This window comes from Harpia harpyja, chromosome 10 (assembly GCF_026419915.1).
Source record: "Harpia harpyja isolate bHarHar1 chromosome 10, bHarHar1 primary haplotype, whole genome shotgun sequence".
Lineage (NCBI taxonomy): Eukaryota > Metazoa > Chordata > Aves > Accipitriformes > Accipitridae > Harpia > Harpia harpyja.
Genome location: NC_068949.1, coordinates 38682839 through 38710157, shown reverse-complemented (window position 1 = coordinate 38710157; position 27319 = coordinate 38682839). Strand labels below are relative to the sequence as shown.

The following is a 27319-nucleotide window of genomic DNA, read 5'->3' as shown; positions in this document are numbered from 1 at the left end:
TCATTTCTGGGGGGTGGTTGGTTCTGGTGGTTTTTTCACTTAGGTATCTGTTACACTGAATTTAAAATGCAACATTTTATATATGTATTTTTCCTCAAATTATTGCTGCTGTATTATATGTTCAAATTTTCAAATTATACAAAACCCAGAAGTTTTTTAAGAAGTATTTCTTTTACTTAAACTGTTTGTTACCTAGGACATAAATTATTTATCTTTTCACTGTTGCTTATTAAAAAGACTCCTGACAAGTTTCCCAGACCTTGTGAAATTGACTTGTTATTCCCTGCCTCCGACTGAAGCAAGCTTCCTAGTGATGCCAATTACAGCTTTGTGTCCTACATTTGGGGTTTGCACTGATGTGCTTGTATTGATAGCTAGCTAGAACTGGAGCAAAATTGCCCTCGTAGGCTAGATCTAAGAGCAGCATTGAGGGTGTGTGGGGGGATGGAGCAGCATAACAGTCAAGGCCTTTGTTTTTTGTAAAATGTTTTTTTTACTGTTTGTCAATAGCTTGCTCTTTGTATGGAGAGAGATTTCAACTTTCCCAAAACAAACATTTAGTTTTGGACTGAACACAGAGGTATTTGTTTTGTCAATTTGTAAATACAGCACAGAATTTTGTGGTGTTTTCAAACTAAAGCCACTGCTCAGTTAACTTGGTTTCAGCTGAAAGCAATGGTCTCCTGGGAAAAGAGAAGCTAGTATCTGAATGCTTTTAAAAATGTTTGGCTAAAGTGCTCGAAAATAAATGGATTAAGGAATAGTTAACATACGAGTTTCTTACTAGAGGTTTTTTGTTTTTTTTTTTTTTTAGAAATTTACCCGAAGTTAATGTTGACAACCTAGGTCAGTGTGCTGTTCTCTGGGGCCTGAGCAGGCAGGCTGCGAACCTGCAGGGCTGGCTGAGAGAGCTGTGGAGGCAACGAATCCTGCTTTGGGGGAGGAAGTACATCGCAAAGTTGTTTTTCTGGCTGTGGTTCTTCAGCAAAAGCAATAAATTCAAGATTTGCCTCACCTGAAATAGAAGAGAAAAAAGAAACTCATTCTTATGTTTGCTGTAATCCTGTTTCTTGTAATGTTCTCTGGTGCGCTCGGATTTTTTTAAAATGCCACGTGATGCTTACAGGAGTCTCTAAACACATTTAAAAGTCTGGTCCTTAGAAACAAAGGAGTGATAGTCCTGCACTTTGATTACAGGATTAGGGCATGGCGCACAGCAGCCTGAGCTGGGATATTTATTGCATTCCCTTCTTCACTAATCATCTCAGCTTGCTGCCCATTTTTCGAACACCCATCTTCCTCTGCGCTGGTGCTCTTGCAAAAGTTCCCATCAGCTGACTGTGCTGCTTCTCTACCCCAGCCTTTAACAACTTTATGTAAGCCCACGTTCAGATGTTGCTCCTGTAACTTACCACTTCAGCTCTCTTCCCACTGCTATTTTTCCCAATGCTGTGACACTCTTTCCTCCCTAAGCTCACCACCTAACTCCCTGTTTTGCCACCCACACAATGCCCACCCCATCACTGACTACGTCTCGGCTATACATGTTACTTTTCAGTAAAGGGGTGGCGGGTCTGTGCTTCAGTTGGCAAGCAGTTCACACGCACCCTCCAGATGAATCCGGTGGCTGAAACACAGCATCGGCATCAGGGCTGCCGCTTAGGCCGAGGCTCCTGCGCAACCCAAATTACTCGTAGGGAGAGGGGGCAAGGCAGCAGGCGAGCCGAGGGTGCCTGTTGTTACCGTGCTGCTGGGCCCAGCTGCGTGCCCCGTTCAGTCACTCCTGGGGGGCACTCCTGATGGGTCAGTGTCACCTCCCGTCGATGAGCCACTTTACAGAGCCCTCTACTTCTCAGCTCTCCAGTGTATTCCGTAGCTCGCGGCCCGGCCAAATGAAGAGTTTGGTATGCAGCTCAGACATGCTATCTCAGTATTTCCCTGCTGTTGATTTAGTTATTGGATTTTATTTCTGCCAAACGATTAATGGCTTCGGGAATTGTTGCTATTTCATTTTATGAGATACGGGTCTAAATATTTGTCAAACTGGAGCTCTTTTGTTTAGACTATGCCATTTGAATAGGGACTATATTAATACTGCTGAGGCAGTTAAAATTCATAGTTCTATAATTATCTGTCTTGTTTTTGAAAAGTGCATTCTGTGAAACTACTTTCTTAGCAAAAGAAGAATTTCTGTCTGTTTCTATTTTTTACAATGATTATATATGAGCAAGGAGGAGATTTTGAAAACAGAATATTTTCACTAAAAAAAAAAATTTAAATAAAACATTTGTTCTACAGTATGCATGTCAAGTGCTGCTATCCTATGTACAGAACATTGAAAAGTATTAGAAACAAGAGGGTAAAATGACAGTTCTCCTTCATGTTTCTTTTTCTTAGGCATAATAAATTCTTGCAAACCCTTTCCTTCCTTTCTTCCTCTCCTTGTCTCTCTGCCTCCCCTTCAGACTGTATGCCTTTATTCTGTCTTGATTGATACCTGAGCAAGTGAGAAGTGGCTCTAATGAACTGTCAAGCATTTAACAGTGTAGCATATAGTGTAAAAAGAAGATGTAGATCCTGAAATGCAGGCAGATGCATACAAGTGGCTAAGGCTGAACGTGCATCGTCAACTTCGGTTTTATTTAGTGCTTACCCATGCAATTGTAGCTTTCCAAACACATTTTGCTGGGAAGGTAACGCACAAAGGAGGGTTGTGAAATGAAGTTTTGTTAGCAATATATGTTTAGGGGCTCGAGGGAGGTGGGGTATTTGGCCTAAAATTCCGTTTTGGCAGCTTTTCGGCATGTTATATGCATGGTTTTTGTTTTGTTCCTTTTGCACTGTGGTCTTCAAGACTCCAACCAATTAATTCTGGAAAAAAGCTTAATGTAGGCTACTCCTCAAGAAGGGGTCTATTTTAACATTCAGTAAACAGATAATCCATTAGGACAACAATATACATTGTGGCAAGTGCTATCCTAGGTTTTTTTTGTCAGCACTTATTTATAGTCTTTTGATTTCGCTTCCCTCCTGTGGTGCAGTTTCAATCATTCTCCCTCCAATCTTTGTTCTCGTATTCATTGCAAGCTGAAAACAAAGTAAGAAAGAAGCTCATACGTAGCGTTCTATTCTTGGCCAGTTCTTCCTCTATAGCAAGAAGGCGGTTGTATTTGGTCACCCTTTCTCCGCGGGAAAGACCTCCCAACTTGATAAACCTGGCACCCAGTCCAACAGCCTTAAACGAGAAAGTGCATATTTTAAAACTACACGGTTTGGGAAGTGAAGTCATTCTTAATTATTAAGCGTGCTATCCTACTTCTAATTTAACACTCTTATCTTTCTACAGATAAAAACCCTCCTCTAAGTAGAAATAAAATCTCTTAATGGAAGATTTGTGGATGCAAACAGTAATTTTCACTGGCGTATGAAGTGAAATTTTATTTGCAAATGTAGCTTTAATACAAAAAGACTAAATATATTAGTGTTCAGAATTTTTGCCTAAAATATTATTACTACTCAGAAATGTTTTAAGTAACTCAGATTTTTTTATAACCTAATGCAACCAAATAGATCATACACACTTTTGAATATACTCCCTGCTTTGGCAAATTTCCTGTGTGTTCTCTTTAAACTCAAAGATTAACTCTCTGTGGGGAAAAAAGGCAACTCTCTAGAAAAAGCCCATTTTGTAAAGCGTTATTTCTTTCTCAAGCAGAAACAGGCTTTCTCCTTAAAAAATAGTTCATGTTAAAAGCAGTGTTTTGGCAATTCTGCAATTGAACAGCTTTCAATACTTACCAGATCCACAAGGCTATCATCAGAAGATTCTCCATCTGGACTTCCTAATATGGTAATATGTCTTTGACCTATATATAACGGGAGTGTAAAACCTTCATTAGTGTATATTTTATATATTCAGCACAGAAATTGTTTGGACTTTTCATTTTTTTTTTTACCCTTGGGCTATCTAAGCTTAAATACAAACCTGAGTAAAAGCAACAAAACCCATCTTGTAACAATGTAAACTGTATTAGTTTGTTACATTAACATTACATATTATTTTCAGCATCCATAAGGGAATATCTAACAACCTATCCTAATTTCTGTCTCTCGCTGATCTGTCTGGTAATGTATTCTACAGGCTGGGAAGCTGTTCTATTTATTTTAAATGTGCTCCTTCTTACCAGAGTAATGATTTTTCTTCACTACAAAAAAGAGTTTACCATCCTGACTGAATTTAATCTTTACATTGCTATTTACTTGCTTTGATATAGTGATTCTGGGCTTTTTGAAGGAATAAGGAAGGAACTTGGATATATTAGATCTGTCCATCTATTCCTTGGGTATAAAAATGAATAAAGAAAAATTGATACAAAGAGAAATCTTACATATGAAACTGCACAAGTTCTTAGTACTGTTGCCACAAAGGCTCAATAATATGTAGTCAATAATCTACATAAACTGCAATTTTAAACATTTTGGACTTGGTTGGATTTCTTAATTATTAATACTAGTATTAGTCAAAATTCAGATTACTCAACTACATCTTTTTTTATTTTGTCTTATTCTGATATCTAACTGTATGACACTGAGCTGCAATGTCAAAGGGCACCCACATTCAAAGCATCCACAGTGTATTAATTTACTATAGTTGAAGCCTTAAATGCTGTTTTAAGCTCCTGAACAGAGATTTGTGAATGAAAACATGAATTCTAGTTTCTTCTGACAAGCGCTTTCTAAATTAGAAGTAGCAATAATTAAATAAAAAGATGTAATATTTACAGGTGTAGCAACACTATTTATTGACTTGCAGGGTTCGAAAGTCAGCCTTTTCCCCTCTCTACTCACCGTCTAGAAGTCCAGTAAGTTCTATGAGGTCTGATACCTTAGTTTGGTTAATATATTTTAGGACAACACCACTGCACATTGGTATGTTTATGTTTTCATCAGTTTTAAGTTGGGAAATATATTTGGCAGCATCTTCAGCAATCAGGTAACATTTGGAACCAAGAGCACAACATATGTTATTCCATTGCTGTCTGTCCTGCATAAACAATCAATAATAACTGGAGTTTAAAAAACTAAACTGAATGAAAAGCCTAACTGAGGAGGTTAAAAAAAAAAAAAATATATATATATATTTGGATTTAATCCTAAAGGTACCCTTCATATAAATATATTATATTTTATACTGTATTTTAAATCTGTCCACCTAAGAAAAACATACCACTGGAATTTTGCTTGGATTTTAAGATTTTGCTAGAAAACATAAATTCTAATCTGGAATTAATCCAAGCTAGTTGCATACAAGTATAGTTCAAAATATTTCAAATTAAATTAACTAGGAGTTTGCTATTTTGATTTCCTTCCTGAAATGTATTTAATTTAATGGAATATTCAGAGTACTCATTCTTGTGTTAATATTTTAAGTGTCATAATATTTGTTTGAATATAAAATAATGAAACAGGAGGCAGTCATAGACTCAATGACACGTATCAAGACAGGATGATCAGAGCTGTAAGACTGACCCATAGGCAACAGGAAACTACAATGCTCTCTTTCCAGCAAAGCTCCACTTTTTTAGGGTCTTTGTTTCTCGATTTTAATGCACTGTCCACATGGTACTGAGATTTAAGGATAAATAAAGGACAAGGATATGTAAATAATTTGAAAGAAGAAATTTATGAATTAATTTGCTTTCTTTGTGTCCACAGAATGCAAAGTTCTCACATTAAAAAAATTACTTTTCTAGTTAATAATTCTGCCAGTAATAATTCTTGGTCTGCAGATCAGAGAGACTTTTGTATCTATATAGTTGCAAACTGTTTAAGGGTCCATTCCTATAAGGATTTCAAGCCCACATGTAAGTGAAAATGAAGTTTTTGACACCTGAACAAATGTTAAAACTTAAGCACTAAAGTGGTCTGCTGTCTGGCAATGAATTGTTGAATTGGTACCAGGGCTAATCCTTAAGGACCTAATTATCTGTGGCAAAGATGTGGCATGGGTAAACTGTAGATTTGCAAGGGGGGAGGAGGAGGAAGGGCATCTCCCTTAATAGTATTCTATTTCAAACTGTACTTCACTACCTGTTGTAATTCTCCTGTAGATTTTCGTATTGCAAATATGTTTCTTCATAAGAATTCTCAAGGATTCTCAGGCCTGGTAGGAGTGGGGAATAATCTGATGTTTTGGAACATGGGCAATTCAGAGGGTCAGACTGAAACAGTGCAGGGAGGCAAGGCTAACCAGAGTGAGGTAACAGTAAACACAGATATTAGAAAAATGAACTTTTAAAGTTCCAGTTAAGAACAAAATCAGATGGATTTTGCGGTTCATCTGTTTTCGAATTATTGATTCAGGCACTGGGCAGATGCACAAAGACAACATCACTTTGCACCCCCCTTCAATCACAGTCTTCATGTTTTGTTCATGAAAACAAACCCCATGTACTTATTTTAAAGAAGATAAAGTGTGCGATTTGACAGCAAAAGCAAATTTTTATTAAGTTGTGCAACTGCAGAATCTAGGTCTACAACCGTAGGTTCTGCTACAATTAAGTTTTTATCTTTTTTGTAATAGATGGAAACAATCTTTTATGTATAAATGCTAATATTTAAGGTTATGCAATTTGTTTCTTTCATCCATCTATAACGTGATAACATGCTTAATAGTATTCTACTTTATTGTTGTAATCTATTGGCCACACTAAATTAACTCCTCTAACTTTGATCACAGTGGTAAATACACAGTATCTTACTACCATGTTAAAAATTCTGCCGAGCATTGCTGCCAGTGACAGGTTTGTTCTGGCTTTGGGTATAAATCTCAATCATAAAGAATAGCAGCTATAATTTTTTTAAGTGATTCTAAGGCATATACAATTACATCCAATTTTTAGTTCCTCCCATATAATATAATAATATAATATAATTTATATATCACTTGAATTTTATAATTTTGTTTTATAATTTGAATTATTTGTTTACATATGAAGGAAAATATAATAAAAATGACAGTGGTTTAGCAAGTAGAATGAGAAAAAAAACCAATGCTTGTAATTCTTTAAAATATTTGTACTGACCATATTCTGTTCATGCCAGTATTATTTTCTGTCAGGAATTATGTCAAAAGTATAGAAAAATTTAGAGTTACTGTCAATTACAGCTATGCAAATGAATTGTTAAATACATTTTTATAGTGATATTTTTGTGCTTAAAGACTCTGAAAACAGAAGCTTCATATTTTATATGTTTTGTAAAAATGTGAAAAGTTCAGTGATATGCCACTTAACAGTATTATCAATTTTTCAAGGACTGCAGTGTGGTATCTTACCTCTTTTCTTAAGGGATCTATTAATGCAATAATAAAAGGAAATTTATTGATCAGTTCCACATACATGTCAACCATTTCGTCAGGACTTTTGAATGTTCCAGTGAGTACTTCATATTTTCCTTTAACCTAGAAAGTAAAGTAAAAAGCATAAAAGATAAGGAAGGTAATACATCAAAACCCAGAGTACTAATGTAAGTATACAGATCTTGTGACACTAGTATCTCTATTAAGGCAGTGAATTGTGTGTTCTTCAATAAGCACACATTCACTTGTCTACTTTACTCTATGTCTAAGTGGTCAGCACATTGTTATAGAAAACTCTGCCTAAAGTAACAGTGGGTTCCAGTGGGCTCATGCCAAAGTCTCTGAAAGATGCCACTCCCAAAACAAGGGAGATCTATTTCAGCATTTTCTAGGCAACGCTGACAGTTTTACAGTACTTTATCACAAAGTTAGCAATATTTGACATTTTTATTGAATCTTGCATGAAAAATCTCACTTTTCAAAAAAAAGTTAATTTTTTGTCCTCATTTTCATTAAGAAAACACTGCTAGGGGAAAGGAGTGCACCCTCAGTGCTCAAAAACAAGACACTGACTTTCCTTGCTTCTTTCCCCTTTCAAAAAAAAAAGACTAGTTTAAAACTAGTCTCATCATTATGGGAAGCACAAACCGCAGCATATGAGGATTATTAAGGGCACACTGTCAAAGTGTGCCAGAATACCCATTGCTTTAGTGACTTTAACACTTCAATAACAGAAAGTTACAGAATTACTGATAATTCATTGTTTAAGATTTTGCTCATTCTGATATCACAGACTGTTAGGAAAGCAACTGCTTTCACAAAAGATACTAGTAATGGAAGGTTTGTCACTGTAGTACACCCAAATACACAAAATCTCATGAGATATTAAATGGAACAGGAAGTTTCTCTTTCTGCTTAGAGAGAAACCTTTAAGATTTCAGCTGGAGATAAATAAACTTTGTCAAATAAAAATATTGAAAAATAAGAATTAAAAAATGAATGTTGATACACAATGAGATGAATGTTAGTGGATGTACAAACATTCCATGGTAAAAATACACAAAAAGGTCAAGGCAGTTTGAAGTACACACATGTAGTATAATATAATGGAGAAATAAGCATCTAGTGGTGTGAAGGAATTACAGAAGTATACTTGTGTAAGTAATTTTGTGTTCTTCATCCTTGAAAGCAAGGTGGATAGAAGATAATTATTTCATTTATACCTTGTGGTGAAAGGAAACAAAACCAAAACAAAACAGGATTTGCCACTTAATACTTTAATTCAAAATTGTCTGAGATGTAATGTGAAATGAAGCTGGTTTGTTAAATAGAGCATGTAGTAGATGTTTTCCCATTAAAACAGTTCACTGTATTTGACACAGACTGATCTGAAAAATCTTACCGAATACATAGAGAAAAAGAATAAACCTGGCTGATGCAGGCAGGCTTATACCAGTTGAATGATTAAAGTTGAATTATGAAAGTAACAGAGTTGCTGTAGGCAGGACACAAGCTGTAATGGAGGTCTGCCTTGGTCCAGTGAGCCTTATTCCACACAAGGTGCACCACCAGTATTCAGAATACACGCATTCTCTCTGCTCCCAATGCATCAAGCTACCAGAATGGTGTCTGCATGTCTTGTCCCCTTGCACTCACAGTCCAATACATATCCGCTACACTTGTAGGACTGATTCAACCATAATTTATAAATGCAGAGACAATTCTTTTGGTTTGCTTGATTGCTACCTTAAAAAATGGATTTAGAAGCAATGTAATAATAAATGAAGTTAACAAATAGCTACATTCCTTTTGAAAAACAAAAAAAATAATTATAGAAAGTAACTTACGTAATCCATTACTTCATGAGCAGCAAAATTTATTGCTAAGTGCATGTCTGTTCCTAGCTCCAAACCTATATTGTTGCAAGCTGTTTGCATTAGGAGTAGCGGTTGTTCTAGATTATCACATCCTGTTATTAGGCAACCTAAGTGTGATATTCTTTTTAAGGCTTGTGGCTGAAAGTAAAACAAAAATAATTACTTTATTTACACACATGTATATAAATAATATTTATATTTTTTACTGTCATTTCAGTCTGCATTCAGTCATCAAAATATAAATCTGTTCTCAGAAATTGCATTGGCAACTTTAAGGACAATTCTCTATGAATGAGGGGTAATCAAGTGCTAATGAATAGTACTTGCAAATACGTCTAGTCATGTAGTTCCCTCTCTTATATGGCCAGTATTGCTTTACAAAAAGATTTTAAAAGCACTCCTAACAACCACTGAGTTGTCATGGATGCTATGTAAAAGACCATCCCTTTGCCACAAAAACATATTCTCCACTTTTAAACAGCTTTTACTCATTTATCCTCAACTACAACTTTGATATTGCCTCTATGGAGTGTTAAGAAACACTAGAATCTTCCAAGACATCTAGAAGGAACAAATTTCATAGAGGGGGGAAATACCTCCAGCAAAGCTGCATGTAGTTGTCTGCCTCAGGAACAGTGTTCCTGGACATGAGCCACAAGCAGAGTTGCATTGAGCAAATATTTCACATGTCATTCTGTTGTCAGGTTTTTTGTAGGTTTTTCAAACACTGATTTTTAATTTTAAAGTCTGTGAATTTGGGATTATAAAGAATGACACTAAATTGCCCAGAAAGCAGCAGGATATAATCCTGAGTTAGACTGGAGAAGTTAACTGGAAGGCATTGGTTTTGACAAGAGTTAGAGAACTAACTACAGCAGACAGAACAGAGGCCTAGCTACAGAGGATATATGAAAGTTGCTTCACATAAAAAGTTAGGAAAAAAATGCAGGTCAAATTGTTATGAGATTATTTTGTAGCAATCTGCAAGGAGAGACAATCTATTTGACTTGTTTTTGGAGCACTAAGCTGCAGCAATAGACAGCAAGAAATGCTGCAGTTTCCCTGCATTTAATGTGAGACAGAGGTTAAGTCTACATTTTCATGTAATTTTCAAGGCATCCATATGTTGTGCCTTGTTACATTTTATTAAAAGCATTGTCTATCTTTATAAAAACATTTTTTTCTGTCTAGTCTTTACTTCTATAACCTAAACAAGTTGTTCTTCTTCACTGCCTACTTTGTCATTTTTCCTTTTTTTTTGCCCCAGAAAGTTCAAACTAACATGGTGCTTTTATCAGTTTAAAATTCAGTCTCACTACTATCTCCTTTAGTTTTCTCCTATTGAAATAAATGGAACTTTTTCAGAGAATCTAATGCATTGTTTCCTTGTGCATATCTTAAGAATTATTTTAACTTGCAACTGCAGTACATATTCTGATAAGAATATGGAAATTACCCACCAGGAAAACATTGGCCAGCTGCTTAATGATGATGAATTTTGTGTTGTTTAAGCAACAAAAAAATAGGAAAACTTTCATTCATCCTCTCTTTTGTGTACTCCATAACAGCAAAGATTCTCACCTGAATATTTTAGTCATCTCAGAATGGAGAGCAAAACTAGCATGGCATTTCCCTCCCACTATTTGGAAAACTCCTCTATAAACTACAGGTTTTGAAGTGATAAAAAAGATCATTTAAGTCGTATAAAATAATGCCCTGTGCACTATTGTGATTGCTGCCCTTTAGCTACTGGTTTGTATCTGCCATTATCTATAACCTCAAACAGGAACTGGGAGCTTAATGAAGCGTGATTAAGAGGGGAGTTATGCTCCAAGAGTTAGGAAACAGCACAATATGCAAGTCTTACAGGTAATTGTTTTATGGCCTACATGATCAAAAGGGCATGTTCTCTGCTGGTGCGACAGGCCTGCAAAATGCTTATTTGGATAATTTACCAGGATTGATTTCTATATGTGAAAAATGACCAGATTCCAGAAGAATTTCCCCTGTCTGCTATTGTTCCACAGGAAGGGAAGGTATAGTCAGAAGAATCCAAATTATTACGTAAAATATAAGTATTTGGAATATTTAAAAGTCTTGCCTTGACCTTTCCAAAATGGTAATGTAGATTAATGTTTCATGTCTTAAGAACATTTTGGTTCCCTGCTGTTGTTAATACCTCGCTGAAGGCTTAAAATGAAAATCTCTTTTCTTACCGGAGCTTTCTTCCCTATATTACGTGCTTTGCCTTTCTTACTGTCTGCTAGTTGAGGACTGGGCTGTTGGGAGTGAAAGAAGACATCAATAAATTCCACGGAAAAGTCAAAAAATGACAGAGACACCTCAGAATAAAAAAAAAAAAAAATTGACTGAATTTTGTTCTAAAGAGATGCCAAATATTTAAGTTAGGAAATAGCTTCTGTTTTGCCTTGAATACTATCAGCAACTATCCAGTTTTATTTTGTGGTGGTAACTCATTTCAAATGTTTATTTCTATGTGGGCATCACTCCAACCATCATTCATTTGTTTTTCAAAAGGCTCTCACCTAGCCTATCAAAAATACAGGGGATCTCAGAAATGAGAATCTAGACTATGTTCTTGGAGAAACCCAACAACCTCGCTTTGCAAAAAGCATGTGCACATACTGAGATTGATATACTACTACAGTAATAGTACCTTGAGTAATACATCACGTGTGTGTGAGACTTAGCAAGATCAGAACCATATATTGTATATTCACTGTGATACCATTCAGTCCCAGCATACTTCTTCAGGCAAACAGAAAGTCTTACTATGCTTCGAACAATTTTTTATTCTGTCTTTGTTAATTTAACATCACCGAATGGCCAGAGAAACACATCTTCTATTCCGTGCCATAAGACTAAGCCTGATAATAGGCTAAATGTTCCACATTTAAGGTTAAAAAGACAATAGTAGTAGAAAAAACAAATGAAGTACATCACTTTATTACACATTTTTACTGTACCACTTTGCCTGGAGGGTCCAACAGTCTCATAATTTCTTTCTGAATAACCAGAACTCTTTCTATGCCCTGAAATTAAACAACAGTGATCTTCAAAAGAAAGATAAATTATTTCATTTTAGCAGCTTAAATCAGAAGACAGAGAACACTTATTTTAAATGCAGATCTTAATATAAAGTAATTTTAAAAATAACTATAATAGACTTCCTTAACGCAGTCCCCCCACCCACAAAATGCAGTCAAGTGTCCAGTGATAAAGGGCTAGTAGCAGTGGAATGAACAAAAGTATTTGATTATGCTGCTGAATGGGATGGCAAGAAAAGTAGTCTCTTCTTCCCCAAAAGGAACCCTTCCCAAATCTAACAAGTAAGCAGTATCTGGGTCTGTGTAATATCTGAGAAGTGGGAAGATGATAATCACTGTTCACAATTGTGACTCTATCTACAACCTTCTAACTGGAAACTCTGACTAAATTGAATGTATTTACCTTCAGAACATTTTGAGGAAGCAGGGAAAAAATTGCTGTCTTCATTTTAAACATTGGGGAACGGAGGAACACTCCAATCAAATGAATCCATTGCTTTTAACGCAAGACTCTATCCTTTTCAGCTGAGTTAGTAAAAGTTTAACGCTAACTTAGGAAATTACATTTCAGATTTTTTTAAACTGTGCCAGTAAAGGAATACTGAAGGGGGCAGAAGTCAGTCACAGCTGACAACACATCAACACAGGACAAACGGTTTTTTGCACTGCAGCAAACAGCTTGCTCCTCTCCCATGAGCACTAGGAGGCATTATGTCTTTGAAAGATACAGAATTAGCAACCTTATTAAGAGCTCTTGGTGACAATTCTAAAAAGTTAAAGGAAAAGGAAAAAGAAAGAGAATTGAGCTCAGCTATTTGTTCAGGTCACCAGCATACAAAGTAGAAATCGCAGCCCTACTGTAGGCATCTTGTGCAGATATATTCTTTAATGCAACACATGGCTAAACGAAAAGAGAGGGTTGATCCAGTTTGTCTCATCCATCCTTCCTGCTCCTTGAATAGATTTTCTTCTGCTTTGTATTTCCTTCTATCGTCACAGTTTCATTTTTTAAAGCAATTTATTCCGAAAGATTTCATGCTTTCCTGTGAATGTTACAAGTATTGTTTTGTATGCTCTATAAATCAACTGATACTATTTCTAATCTACTAATGTAAAATCACATTCTAAACAAAACTAAAATCTCTTACTGGTGTGTAACACAATTCCCTTACATCTTCTTTGATGTACTGATTTTTTCCTCTATACTAACACATTATTTTTAACTTGAAATCTTCATGTATCTTCTTTTAAATCTTCATCTATTTACTTCTTTTAATGTTCCTTGTGTTAGAATTCTGCACTAACATTTGTTAAAACTTGGACCTTGCAAGCAAACAACAAATGAAAAACAGTTTGTAAGGACTATATTGAAAAGATCTATATATTTACGTACATATGTAGTTTATATTAAGTCTATAGAATACATTTATAAAAATGAAAACGAAACAGTACCTGTTTGAGTGATAACTGAACTGGTGGTATAAGCATAACTTCTTTCACTAATTTCAGTTTTGCAGGCGAAATTTTTTCACAGTTCAACAGAGTAACCATTGGGAGTGGTAGTGTCATTTCTTTAGGTGAATCCTGTAATTGGGAGTACCATGTGAAAATAAAAATGTTAAAAATCAGAATAATTTCTTATATATTTTAATTATGGCACAGGGTTCAAAGACTGCTACAGGCGACGGTCTTAAGGGTGTATTCTATGAGGTATATTTAATACTACTGTCACAAGGGACTACTGGCTTCAGAATTCTAGAATAATTGTGATAACTGGGATAAAATAAAATTACAAAAGTCACGTGTATCTACCTGATCATGTTTCAGCAGTGCAATATGTAAGTACAAGGGGATATGGCTAATGGTGGCACCAGCCTTAGCTATGGCAAGTGATGTTCCCCCAATGGCTAAGCTGCCACAAAGCACGGATTCAACGGGTTCTGCAGGTGGGATCGTTCTCTCTGCAACTGCCACCTTCTTTCCTACAAGACAGAGACTAGTAGCTAAGTATTTTCTTGTTTAAAACATATGCTTATGTATCACAGTTATATGAGTAAATACAATATTGCCATTTCAGTATGTACTCAATGTATTACAAAACAATCAGTTCTTATTTTAAACTTAATCTTGTCAGTTGTTTTATATGAAATGACCTTACAAGTAAGCAAAGTATCTGTCTTCACTCTGGTGTCAAATGTATTTCAAATCTATTTCTTTTGGAGACCTTTCAGCAACTGAAATCTGTATTTTATTTATCTAGGTTTATATCCAGTAATGTTATATCATTTTTAAGGTTCCTTTCATAAGCATGATTTCAGTATTCTTTATCGTCCTCCCTGTCTGCTCACCTTTGCATAAACAGCTTGGAAGACTACATTATAACCTGATTGGGAGTACACATACCTGATTTCTTCTAATAATGACTGTGAAAAAAATTTAGTCCTATTACAGTTGGATTTTCCAATGAGAAAACAGGTCTTTTAAATGTTCCACATGCCTAGTCTTGTTACATTTTCAAAATAACTTATTTCCCCTTCAAATACAGTGGAGTAACTTTTGCCAAAATGCTTGAAACCCAGCAGTTCCCACTATCATATTTATTGCCTACAGTGCTTACATAAACATGTACAGTAAGCACCTATGTGAAACTGAAATAAGCAGTCTGATTCTCAAGAATCATATGCATTGGGGACTTTATAAAGGTGACCAACTACTTTGATTCCTAATAGGAGTGCCGTACAAGTTTTGATTTCAATAAAATATAAATACTACAGGATACAACTGCTATTTTATGATAAAATGTTCTTAATAGGACCTTAATTGGATATGCAGATTAGATTATACATAAGTTGCATACTATACACAGATCCTATACCTCTTACATTGAGGATGAAGAGCTACACACATAGACACTAGTAATCAAGTACTCAGCAACTGTGACAAACTGCGATGTTTTGCACAGATCCTTTACACTACGCTACTTTGTAACCTGCATAAATTAGAATATAGATGCTACCTCTGAAAGCACCTGCTACTGGAAGTCACTATCTGTTAGCGGTCTCCTGTAACAACCAGTAGCTTTATAATCATTGGCTCCTAATAGTCAGGTATTGATTCTAACAGTAATATTACAGTCACTGTCACAAACAAGTATAAAGAAAACACAGTTAGTGAAAACAAGTAATATATGTATCAGCAGAAGCTTGACTAAAAGTATAACATACAACATGATGGTATCTAGATAGACCTGACAACTGCAGATGTTACATTTCAGGCCAAAGGTGAATTTACTGTGCACACATCTAACATTAACAGGTTACTGATAGTATATGACAGTTGAAACTAAACTGACAAGAATAACTTGCCAAAATTTTCTGCCCTTCCAATAAATGATAAACCTTTTTTTTCTGAGGCTAATACATATATGGAGGTAACATATGGTGCTTTTTTCCTTTGGGGTTCTTTTTTGGCCTGTATACTTGCCCTATTTCTCTACTCTCACACCATTTTTTCCTTTAGTAGGATAGTTTGCTTACTTCTTTTTACTCTATACTGCCCATCATTCCCACCTCATCCCCTCCTTTCTCTTTTGCTTTTCACCTTATTTCCTCCTTTCCTCAGTGTTAGCAAGAAACTTCCCTTCCTCCCTCTTTCCATTCTTTTCAACTTCTGTCTCAATTCTATTTCCATTTTCCTGTTCAGTTCTGTGGTTCCCTTTTCTTTCCTTATAATTTTCATTTTTGTTCTTCATTTGCATCCTCCTCCATTCTTATTCCTCACTCTGAAGAGTAATAACCTCCTGTCTAAGCCAATTGTAAAACAAAGGCAAAAACTCTGTTCAACCAATGCATGTGAATGATGAGAAAACTCTATTTTCCTCTCTCTTATTTCTGCAGTAGAAACTGCTGTGATCAGAAAGAAGATTTAGGAGAGAGAGAAACCAAACCCTTTGAACATGACTGTGTCGTGTTCTGAAGCATTCCGTGTCCACAGAATACTTCAGAAAGTATTTTATCACCTTTATCAATATCTGTATTGCAGAAAATATTAAAGTCAAATAAACTAAAACCTGGTTTTGCTGCTTTTTTTTTGCCAGATAGTGCTGTTGCTGATGCAGTGCTTGAAGTAAGGGCAAGAGTGGCTTCTGCTTCTTCTTCTTGGTTTTGAATTTCTTTTCTTTCTTCTACCTTTTTTCTAAAGTATTCACTGAGAGGGGAAGAGGCATAAAGATTACTGGCTCAAATTATTGTTAGACATGTGACAAGTAGACAGAGGATACAGACTAAAGAACATGCTAAGAGGTAGATTAAGGGCACCTATCTGAGCTTCTGCCATAGAAGCTGGAGAAGTCAATAAATGACATTATTTTTGTGGTAGTCATCTGCAGTGTTGGTTAAACAAAAAGAACCACAAGCAAGTATTATAAACCTTAACATGCGCTTTTCAAATCACACCAGTTTGAAAGTCAGCTCTGGGCAGACAATCTTAGTGTGAAGGTTGTATTTGCTTTGCATGGGTAGTAACAGATCCTGTCATAACTTCATGACATACAACAGCTTGGCCTAAGCTGCTAATCCAATAGGTCAGTCGTACACTGGTTATCTAAGTGGCTGCAAGATCATAAGTGGCTTGTCCTGGTTTCGGCTGGGATAGAGTTAATTTTCTTTCTAGTAGCTGGTATAGTGTTATGTTTTGGATTTAGTATGAGAAGAATGTTAGTAACACCCAGATGTTTTCAGTTGTTGCTAAGTAGTGTTTATGCTAAGTCAAGGATTTTTCAGCTTCTGATGCCCAGCCAGCAAGAAGGTTGGAGGGGCACAAGAAGTTGGGAGGGGACACAGCCAGGACAGCTGACCCAAAGTGGCCAGTGGAGTATTCCATACCATATGACATCATGCCAAGTATATAAACTGGGGGGAGTTGGCCTGGGGGGTGGATCGCTGCTCAGGAACTAACTGGGCATCAGTTGGTGAGTGGTGAGCAATTGCATTGTGCATGACTTGTTTTGTATATTCCAATTCTTTTATTATTATTATTGTAATTTTATTATTGTTATTATCCTTATTATTTTCTTCCTTTCTGTCCTATTAAACTGTTCTTATTTCAATCCACCAGTTTAATTTTTTTTTTCCCAATTCTCTCCCCCATCCCACTGGGTGGGGCAGAAGTGAGTGAGTGGCTGCATGGTGCTTAGTCACTGGCTGGGATTAAACCACGACAGGCTGGATTTCAATCACATGCACGGAGTGGAAACTGCATACATGGGTCACAGTCACCCAATTCAGGCAACCTGAGTATGTAAGATATATAAAGTAGTGTAAACAATACATTAAAATCTTATTTAGACTCACTTCATTTGGAAGAATTTCTTTCCAATTGAGTCCTTATTCCCTTCATCAAGGTTTCCCCAAAAGCTAATCCACGTGGAAGGTAATTAGATCTGTTTGCTGCAGTTTGTGTTAAGTGCGGCAGCCCAACCGCTACCCCTACAGCAAAGTGTCATTCCCCTCAGTGACACAGCTGAAAGAGATACTTCCAACTACACAAGAGGATGACAGGCCATATTACTGCTTCCAGGGTGAAGAAAGCCATAATGTTGCCAGGTAGCTCCTCTAATGTTACTGTACAAATACATTCAGATACATCTGTTACACTTTTACCTTACGTCTTTTTTTCTTATTAAAACAAGACACATTTCTTTAAATGGAAAAATATAGCCATTCTTTTTTACTTTGGGATGCTCCAAAGAAGAAATATTTGTATGAAAAAATAAACATGGGTGTTTACTAAAGAAACTGTGTTTCCAAAGAAACTAACTGTCCCAAGTAAGAAACCTTTTGAAGTAGCCTGCTCAGAAAGAAGACTCCACCAGAACCTGAAAACTGTATGTATATACATGTTTTCTGTGGATTAGCTCAATGCAGAAGACAAACACACAGGCCCTTCATACCACTTCCGCTCTGCAGTGCAATGAACAGAAGAAGTGGAGTCGCAGTCTGAAAAAACATCCCCACTGAATTAAACTGGCACTGAATGAGTTTCTTAAAGTCTTTGACTCATGAATGTATTTAGGCTTTTTTTTCTTAAAGACCCTTATTTTTGTATCCCATGTATAAAACCTTGTAAAAAAGAGCATGATTTTCATATCATAATTATGAAAAAAGCAGGAAATAATATAGTACAATGTATCAGATATAGAAATCACCTCTTAAAAATATATTAAAAAAGTAGAAAACACTGAATATTCTATATGTTTTTCATTTACAGTATAAATTAATGGTGTATATTTCAAATGCAATGATTTGCATAATATGCAAGACCTACCCAAGCACCTTATCAACTTTACACTGGTCAGTAGGCTTCAAGTCTCTTAACATTGTGTTCAGTGATTCATTGACCCATTCCACAGCAGTGTTAACAGAGTCATTTCTTTCTCTCTCATCAGCTTCAGCTGTGTCAGGTAAAGCATTTTCAGATATTTGAGAATGAGAAGACATTACAGTGGAACAAATCCTCTGAAAAAAAAAATGTAAAAAGGCTTAAAACACTATTTAATTTCTAACTTGGAAATGTCATTTGAAAGACTAAGAAGTCTATGTCCTTACCAACTCTACAAGTACCTATCTCCAAATCTACTGTTTGCTCCACTTACTTACCTTTTTTCATCCAGCACCTTCTTCCTAGTCTCTCATACTTTGGTAATCACAGATGTTATTCAAGTTCCTTGACCTAAATTATAACTACTTAGGCAAAAACCTCCTGACAGATCTGCTTTACACATATATTTTGTTATCAGAATAGAATGGAGCTATTTTAAAGACCATACAGTCATTAGGACATCTTTTATTGCAGCTGTTGGTAGCCTGTCATATCATGATTCATCAGCATTCATGCTTAACGCCATCCCTCATGATCAGTTACATTTTGTCTTACTTAGGTAATTTAAACTTGTCTTTCTGTGCTGCTGAAGAATAAACAATACTTAAGAAAATTCACTTAATGAAAACATCATTTACAAACATCACAGAGTTGCCTGCATTAATAGTATTAACTTTACATACTGTGAATATCTATGAAACTATATTTAATTCAAGAATGAAGTGAACCATAGTTTAACTGAGGGAAAGTAGAAATAATTACTCCACAACAGCTAGAGTTGCAAAGACAGTATCTTGAACATTTCAGGTTGGGGGAGAGATGACAATGCACCATCAATTTTGCATTGCAGGTGCTAGATGGATATGTTTGACTGAACTATCATGCACATCAGCCCATTAGCTCAGTCTAAAAAAGTACTTTTACTTTTGTTTTTCACCTGTACTATATTTTTCTGAAACAGTCATACAAATAGAAATAAAAGGATCTGGAAAAAAAAAAAAGTAAAAGGAAAATGAACTTACAGGGCTAGAAATGGGGTGTAAGGAAAAGCTACATGATCATTAAGACAGACAAAAATTTAAAATACAAAGATGCACTGTCACATCCCACTCATAAAACAAAAGATAAGTATTGTCTAATTCATGGAAAATAAATTTTTTATAGTTGCTGCAACTGTCTAACTTTTCATGACAGCTTTTTTTCTAAGTTACAACACTCAACTATTTAGTCACAGGGATTCATATCCTTTCACTAAAGATGGAAAATAAAATGTTCCTTAGGATGTGAGTGGGATGGTACCTCTCCCTGATACTGTCTTATTAAAATAAATAAAACAGGAAGCAGCAGCTCATACCTTCTCATAGTTTTTAACTGTACAGTATATTTCCACTTCTAATGTTGGCTGACCAACTCCATCAAGAACTTTTCTTCCAACTAATTTGCATATTACTGGAGCTCTCGAAAATTTAGAAAAGTAGTTAGCCTTAAATGAAAGAGAAAGAACTTCATTAAAAGTCAATTTCTATACAAAGAGGTTTTTATTCCATTAAATATATTTCAACCAAATCCACCACTGAGCAAATCCATTTATACATTCCAGTATTCAAAATATTCCTGTTACACTACGCATTTACTTTTATATTATCTGCTTAAGAATGAGATTCCAGGGAACAGATCCAACTCATATCTAAGCATGGAAGTCCAAAGCCACATCCAAGTTAGATGAAAGTGTGTTTTATTTGGGAAAGTTAGTGATGAGTATCAGAATCTCCTTAACCCTCCTAGAAAACAGGCATTTGTCCGAAGCTTACTTGGCTTTACACCGAAAACCAAAAATAGTCATTGTGCTACTCATGAAACTCATTTCCATTAGAATTCACATAGCCTCCACCTCCCCTGTGCAGTGAGCTGCTATAAAATAATAATTTTGTCTGTGGATAAGATCTTGAAAAAATATGTGTCTCTTCTCTCTCATAAGAGAGAAAAAGATCCTGGACAAGATAAACTCTTAGAAATCCATAAAAAACTCTACTAGATCCTAATGTTATACTAAAATTCCTGTAGCATGCTTTCATTTATTGATCTATTAACAAGGAGTTATTAAGCTTTAAAATAATATTGTAAATTTTTTTCCCTAACAAAAATACTAGAAACAATCTTTAACCAAAATCCTCCTGCTCAGGAAAAGTTCTCATGTGAAATGCTATGCATAAAATTTTGTATGTGCTGCAGATGGGGAAAAACAAGGAGTATTTTCAGAATATACTTCTTGCTTATAGAAAGTACTTAATGTCCTAGATACCTAATAATGTTTCAAGGTTGGTTCATCAAAGACATATGTACAGTGGCTCATGTGTCTTAACACTCAACCAATGCAATAGTAAAGATCTTCATAGTAGAACATTTAATCTGGAAGGAAGAGAAGCTTGTCAGCAAGCTCCTCAATAACAATAACCACTCCTTTTGTAGACTCCTCTCTTACAGAACATACTTGGTGTAAGGTTATTTAACACAATGACCAAACTCTCCTAATTAGAAGTGGTTTTTTGGTTGGACGGAACTTGAGCTAACGAGGCTGGCACAGTTTTAAGGAGTTGTCGGTATGCCACACCTAGTAACAGGACACAAGACAAGTGACATAGCTAGGGATCACTACCCCATGGGAAATCTGGGATTTTAGGTTAGCAAGCTTTGAGCCCTGCGAGAAAGGTGAAAACCTAGACTTCTGGCAGGCAGAGTTCTCTTACTTCTTCCAACGTGGTCCTTAATGGGCCTGTTGAACTGTCATCATCCAACTATGAGAATATATTCATGGCTCCGTCCATATTCAATGAACACTGATGTTGCTTTAAAAAAAGGGATTAAGTTGCTACCTGAGGTTTATTACATACTTCCTTACTGGTTTCATTCTTTTGTCTGGTATTGGAGACGGTCACCAAACCATGACTTACCAAATGGGAAAACTAGGAAACACTTATAGCTACATAGAAGAGGAACACACCAAACACCAAGCAAAGCAAGTACAGGTGTTGCCAGTTCTAGTCCCTTCCACTGGTGACAGCAAAACATCTGGGAGATGGGAAACGGTGTAAGACGTAATGAAATGTTTCATTTCCACAGCCACTTTCACATCAACGAACAAACTAGAAATTTATTTTCAGGAGTTGCTCACTACTGTAGTGTTGGCAATGCCTGTATCACCACTAATAGATGTTTCATTAGGACTACTGTCTATAGTACTTTGCCAGCTGGGAACAGATAAAATTGGTCCTATTCTTGACACTTCCACTAAGGCCCATTTGCTTTTCAGAAACTGCTGCAGTGTGAATAGCACCCAGCCTCTTGCTGCCACTGGCCCGAGACATCACGGTGCTGAGCAGCACTTTTATTCGGGATGTCCACCTGTGCCCTCCTAAAGCAACACACTTCGGTTTTGTGTCGAGATGAGCAGCCAGCACAGGACAAAAAGCCCCACTGCTGCAGAAACGTATTCGGCCCAGCGTCGAAGTGCCACTGGCCACAAACACAAAACCGTCACGGACCTTGCCCGAGTCAACGGGAAATTAGTTAAGCTTAACTGCAATCACAGAGGCGTCGAGCTCCTCGCATCAACCTCTTGGTTTATCAAACCCTTGGGGCCGGCAGCCAGCACCCCCCCTTGCCCGAGGGCAAGTACGGAGCCCGGCGCCCACGCCAGGTACCTGGGAGGGGGCTACGGGAAGGCCCGGTACGGCGAGCACCCACGGGTGCCTGGGGGAGCGCCACACGGCCGCCTCCCCCTCCACGCCGTTCCTCGCCCCCTCTGAAGCGGGGCCTGGAAGGCCCCTGCTCGCCGAGGAGAGCCCCCTCCGGCCCCGCTCACCCCGCCGAGGGGCGGCGGCCCCTCAGGAGGAGCCGGGGCGGGCGGCGGCCGCCCGCCCGCCTGCTGCTTCCCCTCCCCGCGCTACCAGCTCCCCGTAGAGATCCGCGGGGCGCAGGGTGAAGAGGGAATTGAGCGCTTCCTCCGTCCTCTGCGGCACTCGGTGGCCTCGGTAATACTCCGCCGCCTCCCGCCGCAGCCCCTGGAGCCTCCGCTGCTGCTGCTGCTGCTGCCGCCGCCGCCCGCCGGACTCCATGGCGGGGCTCCGGGCCGGGCTGGCTGCTAGGCGACGGCGGTGGCCGCCCGAGCTCTCGCGAGAGCCGCGCGCCTGCCCCCCCTCCCGCCCCGCCGGTCCTCTTGGGCGGGAAAGCCGTCCCCTCAGGGCGCCGCCGTCCCCTCAGGGCGCCGCCGTCCCGGCCCGGCCTGTGGGTTCCTCGGTAAACGGCGCTTGGCTCCCCAGGGAGCCGCTAACGAACACCCTGCTTCTGCTGCGTGGTTGGAGAGCCGGGGGGTGGTGGGGTGGTTTAGGGTTGGTTTGGTTTTCTTAATGCCGTGCGGTGTTCGCGCTTCCCTCGGAGGCTGGTTATGGTCTTCCAAGCCAGAATGCCTCGAGCAGGTACTCTTTAGTTTTAAAAGTCTCTGAACAACAAAATTGTGTAAGATTATCGTCCTGAAGGAGAGACAGATTATGGTTTGTGAAACGTCTAGTGAGGATAACGCTGCAAAATGCCCCAGTAACTCCACTTCTGCGTTTAAAAGCCCTTTACTTTCAATGAAAAGAAACGTTTCAGAACCTAAATGATCGTTTTTAGTCTGCAATTTCCTACAAAAACTTTCACTTTGTTACACTGTTCATTGGTAATTTTGTTGAAGTAACTGAAAATGGAGATACTTAAAAAGCTGTTAGCTGCACACTTCCTCAGCTCTAAAATCAATATGTGTAGACCTTTGCTCATTGTGTGCTCACTTCTCTAGGTGGGGTGATAATGAAGAAAAATCCCTACTGAATCATTTTCTTTTCCTTTCACATCCTTCAGAAATAGTATGGTACCTCTCCAGAGAGTTAAACCCTCTTTTTTTAAGCCATTTCCTCAGAAGAAGTTTCTAAACTGACACTACCCATTCCTTGAGGAGAGCGGGCAGTGAATACCTCATTAGATTTTCCTCGTTCAGAGCAGGTTAAGCATGGTGAGCAGCTGCTTCTTGGATATGTTACTGCTAAGGAGGGGCTTGTGTGGTTGGTGGGCTGGGTGGCAGTAGTGGAGTAGTCCCAGATCTGAGTCGCATGCGCGTGCTTGGCCCAGAAAGCTCTGGTTTAATTAAATATTCCTGGAAGAACAGACTTCTGGAGGTAACGGTGCTGGTGTGGTGCTCCGAGAGCTTCGTCGTATGCTAGATAATAGAACCCAATACAAGAGCTGTACCTTCTGATACATTTCAAGTGCCCCTATATCAGTTTCCCACCTTCTGCCTTTAAAAGGGCTCTAAATGAAATGCATCTTGGAGAAATAGCTTCATGTATTGCTGTATGGGTATTGATCAACCATCTGGGAAAAGAAACTTGTCAGCTTTGCCTTTGGGAAAGCAATAAGATGGAGCAGATTGATACTCAGTTTATTTAACAACCTTGAACTCTTTTTTTAAATAAACCCTTTGAAATACTAGTAAGGATTCCCCTCAAGTATTTATCATTTTTGGTTCACGATCAAGTGAATGTTACATGAATTATCTGTATGGCCATGTAATTTCCATTAACAGTAATAGTAATTGTAAGCATGTAGAAAGAGGATGGCTTATCCTATGATCCCACCTATTATGAAGTAGTTAACTGATTAAGGTTAGGATACTGCAAGCCACTTCATACTGGTGGTGAACTCTCTGCAACCCCATTATCTTCATTAGGCTTGTGTGGGTGTAATTAATTGGTGTTTAGTTAACAGTTGTGTTGAATGAAAAGAATTTAGTTCTATTTCTCTTAGTTTTATTGGCCCCATGGTGCTAACAGGCTAAAGTGTAATTAAAAACTCTCTAATCAAAGTATATGTCGCAAGCCCCAAGAAACAAACCCAGTGAAGAAAAGCCTATGATTGGCATGACTCTGGCCTTTGAGAAATAACCAGGTACAAATGATACCCAGTAGTAGTTCTTTTTTGGTTTTAAACAATGAAAATGCTTCACTTATATCAACATGTACATTTAAAATGTACAAAACCAGCAGTATAAGCTTGCAACCTTTTCTTTCCTAAGGATGTCCACTAACACCGTATTTTAATGTCTGCTCAACAGATTTTCTCCCAAAATCTTTTAGATTGTACAGGATTTTGGGTGGATAGAGAAATGGGTCTTTTCTTTCTTTTGAGAGCAGCCGTACATAATTTTTTATCACCTCTTGCCTTTACTATAACTCTTATGCCAGGAAATAAATTATGACCAGCTATTCCTCATTTCTGATATTGTATTGTGTGCATTCCTTTTTTCGCAAGATACTTTGTACCTCACTTAACTGTTTATATGTGGTGCTAATCTGGGGCACTCTAAACCCAAGTATAATATGGCATGCTTAAGTGTTGCATAAAGGATTTGCTTTTTGCTGTTCTAAAATGTTGCTTTAAAGATATAAACTAGACCCTTAAATCAATTAAGATCATGGTCTCACTGCCATCTGTGTTCTTGTAGGATTTCACAGGAGAGTAATGTGCGCTCATTCCACTGACAGGGTCTTCTTTGAAGTCAAGTCTTGAGTACATAAAAACTGCATGACATTTCCAATAAAATCAGGATTGCCTTTTACTTAGCTTGGCGATACAAATACTCTTGTACAAGTACATTACTGTTTTTGAGACATTTTAATTTCTTAAATAAAAAAGGCTTTCCAATTTTTTTCTTTTACACCTAAAATGCTTCTGTAGTGTTTCTTTTAATTCTTAATATTCTGTGTTCTATAAAGGTTAAACTCCAGTAACAAAGCTAAATATAACTTTATGTACAAGAGTAAACAAAAGCTTTGGTCCTAGGATGTGGCCGAACATAACATTTAGACTGGGCTTTGAGTCTAGATAAAAAACTTCCAAGAACTTGAGTAATATGTACTGGATATTTGGAAATTTCTAATAAATTTTTAGGTCGTGTCTCCCCCCTTCCCCCCCCGGCCTCTAGCGTTATTATTTTAATTTCCAGAGTACTCGTATAAGAGTTCATTTGCCTTGAGTAATCATTCTTCGCTCCAATGGTTACTTCAAGTTGAGTGGGTTTTAGTACTAATTTCTTTCTAAAGTTTGAGGATTCTTCCTGTGGGTCTGTTCAGCTCCTGCTGTGCGAGGGTGAGCCTAGCCTTCTCCAAAGGAGCCTGCTGAACTAAAATGTGAGAGCTGATAGGCTTTGATTTATCATTCTAATTCTAAAGGTGATTTGGAACTCACAGTATTTAAAGACAAGTTTTTGAGCTGATTTTTGAGCTTGCAGATTGTCCTTAAATTTCTGTGATATAACTGGTTTTTGTAGTGTGTAGATTTTTTTAATGTAATGCACAGGTTATTGATGAATGCTAGGTTTATTCTTGATATCAGGAGTTTACTACATGATTTCTTTGTGTGTGCATTTTGAAGTAACTTTATGAGCTTTAAGGCATTATTGAAGCCTATCTAGTTCAGGGACCCTGACATGATGGCTTATAGGGATTTTTGTCAGTATATTGTCAATATCATACTCTGAATTGTTAATACACTTACAAATATATACAGAGTCTGAATATTGTCAGGCTTTGTGAAATTCATATTAAATATTTTCTATGGCATGAAAATAAAAATGTGTGCTCATACATCAGTTACTGCATAAAAGATATTGATAAAATTTCAAAGTTGATGTGGCAATGTGGCCATAATACATTTGCAACTTATACAAACCAGCAATCAAACTCAGAGATGAAGAGAGAGTTTGAAAAGCGGGACCATGTACTTAAGTTTTCTAGTTCTGAGGCTGTGTAATTACTGCTAAAGAAAAACTTACTTTTACATAAATCAGCAGAATTTATTCTTGTTCATCGTGTCTTTTTTTTATGGTCAGAATGGTTTTCTTGATGTTCTAGTTTGAATCTGCAGTTCAAATAGCAGACAGAAAAAGTAATGTATTTGTTAGACGGGATTACTCTTCTACTTTTCTGACCTCTTGAAATGAGATACCTTTCTGAAAAGAATTATTTGATACCTTTTTAAAGGTTCTGAGCACTAAAGCACCTTTTTTTTTTTTTTTGGTAAATCTTTCCATTCATTATTCTCACTACGAAGGATTTTGCAGAAGAATTTTTTTAATTTGATTTTTTTTTAGCTGCATCTTTCAGGCTTAGCGTTTTCTTCTTTCCTTTTATATTGCATTAGAAACCCCCTAAATTTGCTCAACTATATGAGAAGCAGTAATTGCAGTTCCAAATACAGCAACTTTTGGGGTGGTTGGAACCAATCTGTAGGTTATCTGTTACTGGTTAGCAGATCAAAGGCTTACATGACTGAGAAGTGAAACCTGCCTAGTGCAGATGAACTGGTGATCTGTGGGATACATGAAAACTGAAGTTTGAAATCAGAGTTACTTACAAGTATGTAATAGTTGAAGTGAATATTACAATGAGTGAGAAATAGCATTAACTGAGTTCTCAAGTCCTGTAACTTGCTGACAGATTTTAAGAGAAGCTTTTCTGTTTCTTTCCAGGAAAAGTGAAGCTGGTAGCAAAGGTGTTTAAGGAGTTCAAATAAAAAGGTAGGGTTTACATTACTATTGAGAATTG

General features: G+C 37.2%; 1 protein-coding gene across 1 annotated transcript; it reads right to left on the bottom strand.

The window, feature by feature from the left end:
• Positions 1 to 831: 831 nt before the first annotated feature.
• Positions 832 to 22798, bottom strand: ENO4 (enolase 4). The gene is made up of 14 exons (XM_052800078.1): positions 22631 to 22798; positions 20038 to 20166; positions 18630 to 18820; positions 16375 to 16511; positions 14118 to 14287; positions 13758 to 13889; positions 12225 to 12290; positions 11454 to 11516; positions 9208 to 9375; positions 7337 to 7462; positions 4849 to 5044; positions 3799 to 3866; positions 3118 to 3235; positions 832 to 1015 (listed from the first exon to the last, which is right to left on the bottom strand). Exons 1-14 carry the CDS (start codon positions 22796 to 22798, stop codon positions 843 to 845), a joined length of 1905 nt encoding a protein of 634 aa, XP_052656038.1. The 3' UTR covers positions 832 to 842.
• Positions 22799 to 27319: the final 4521 nt, after the last annotated feature.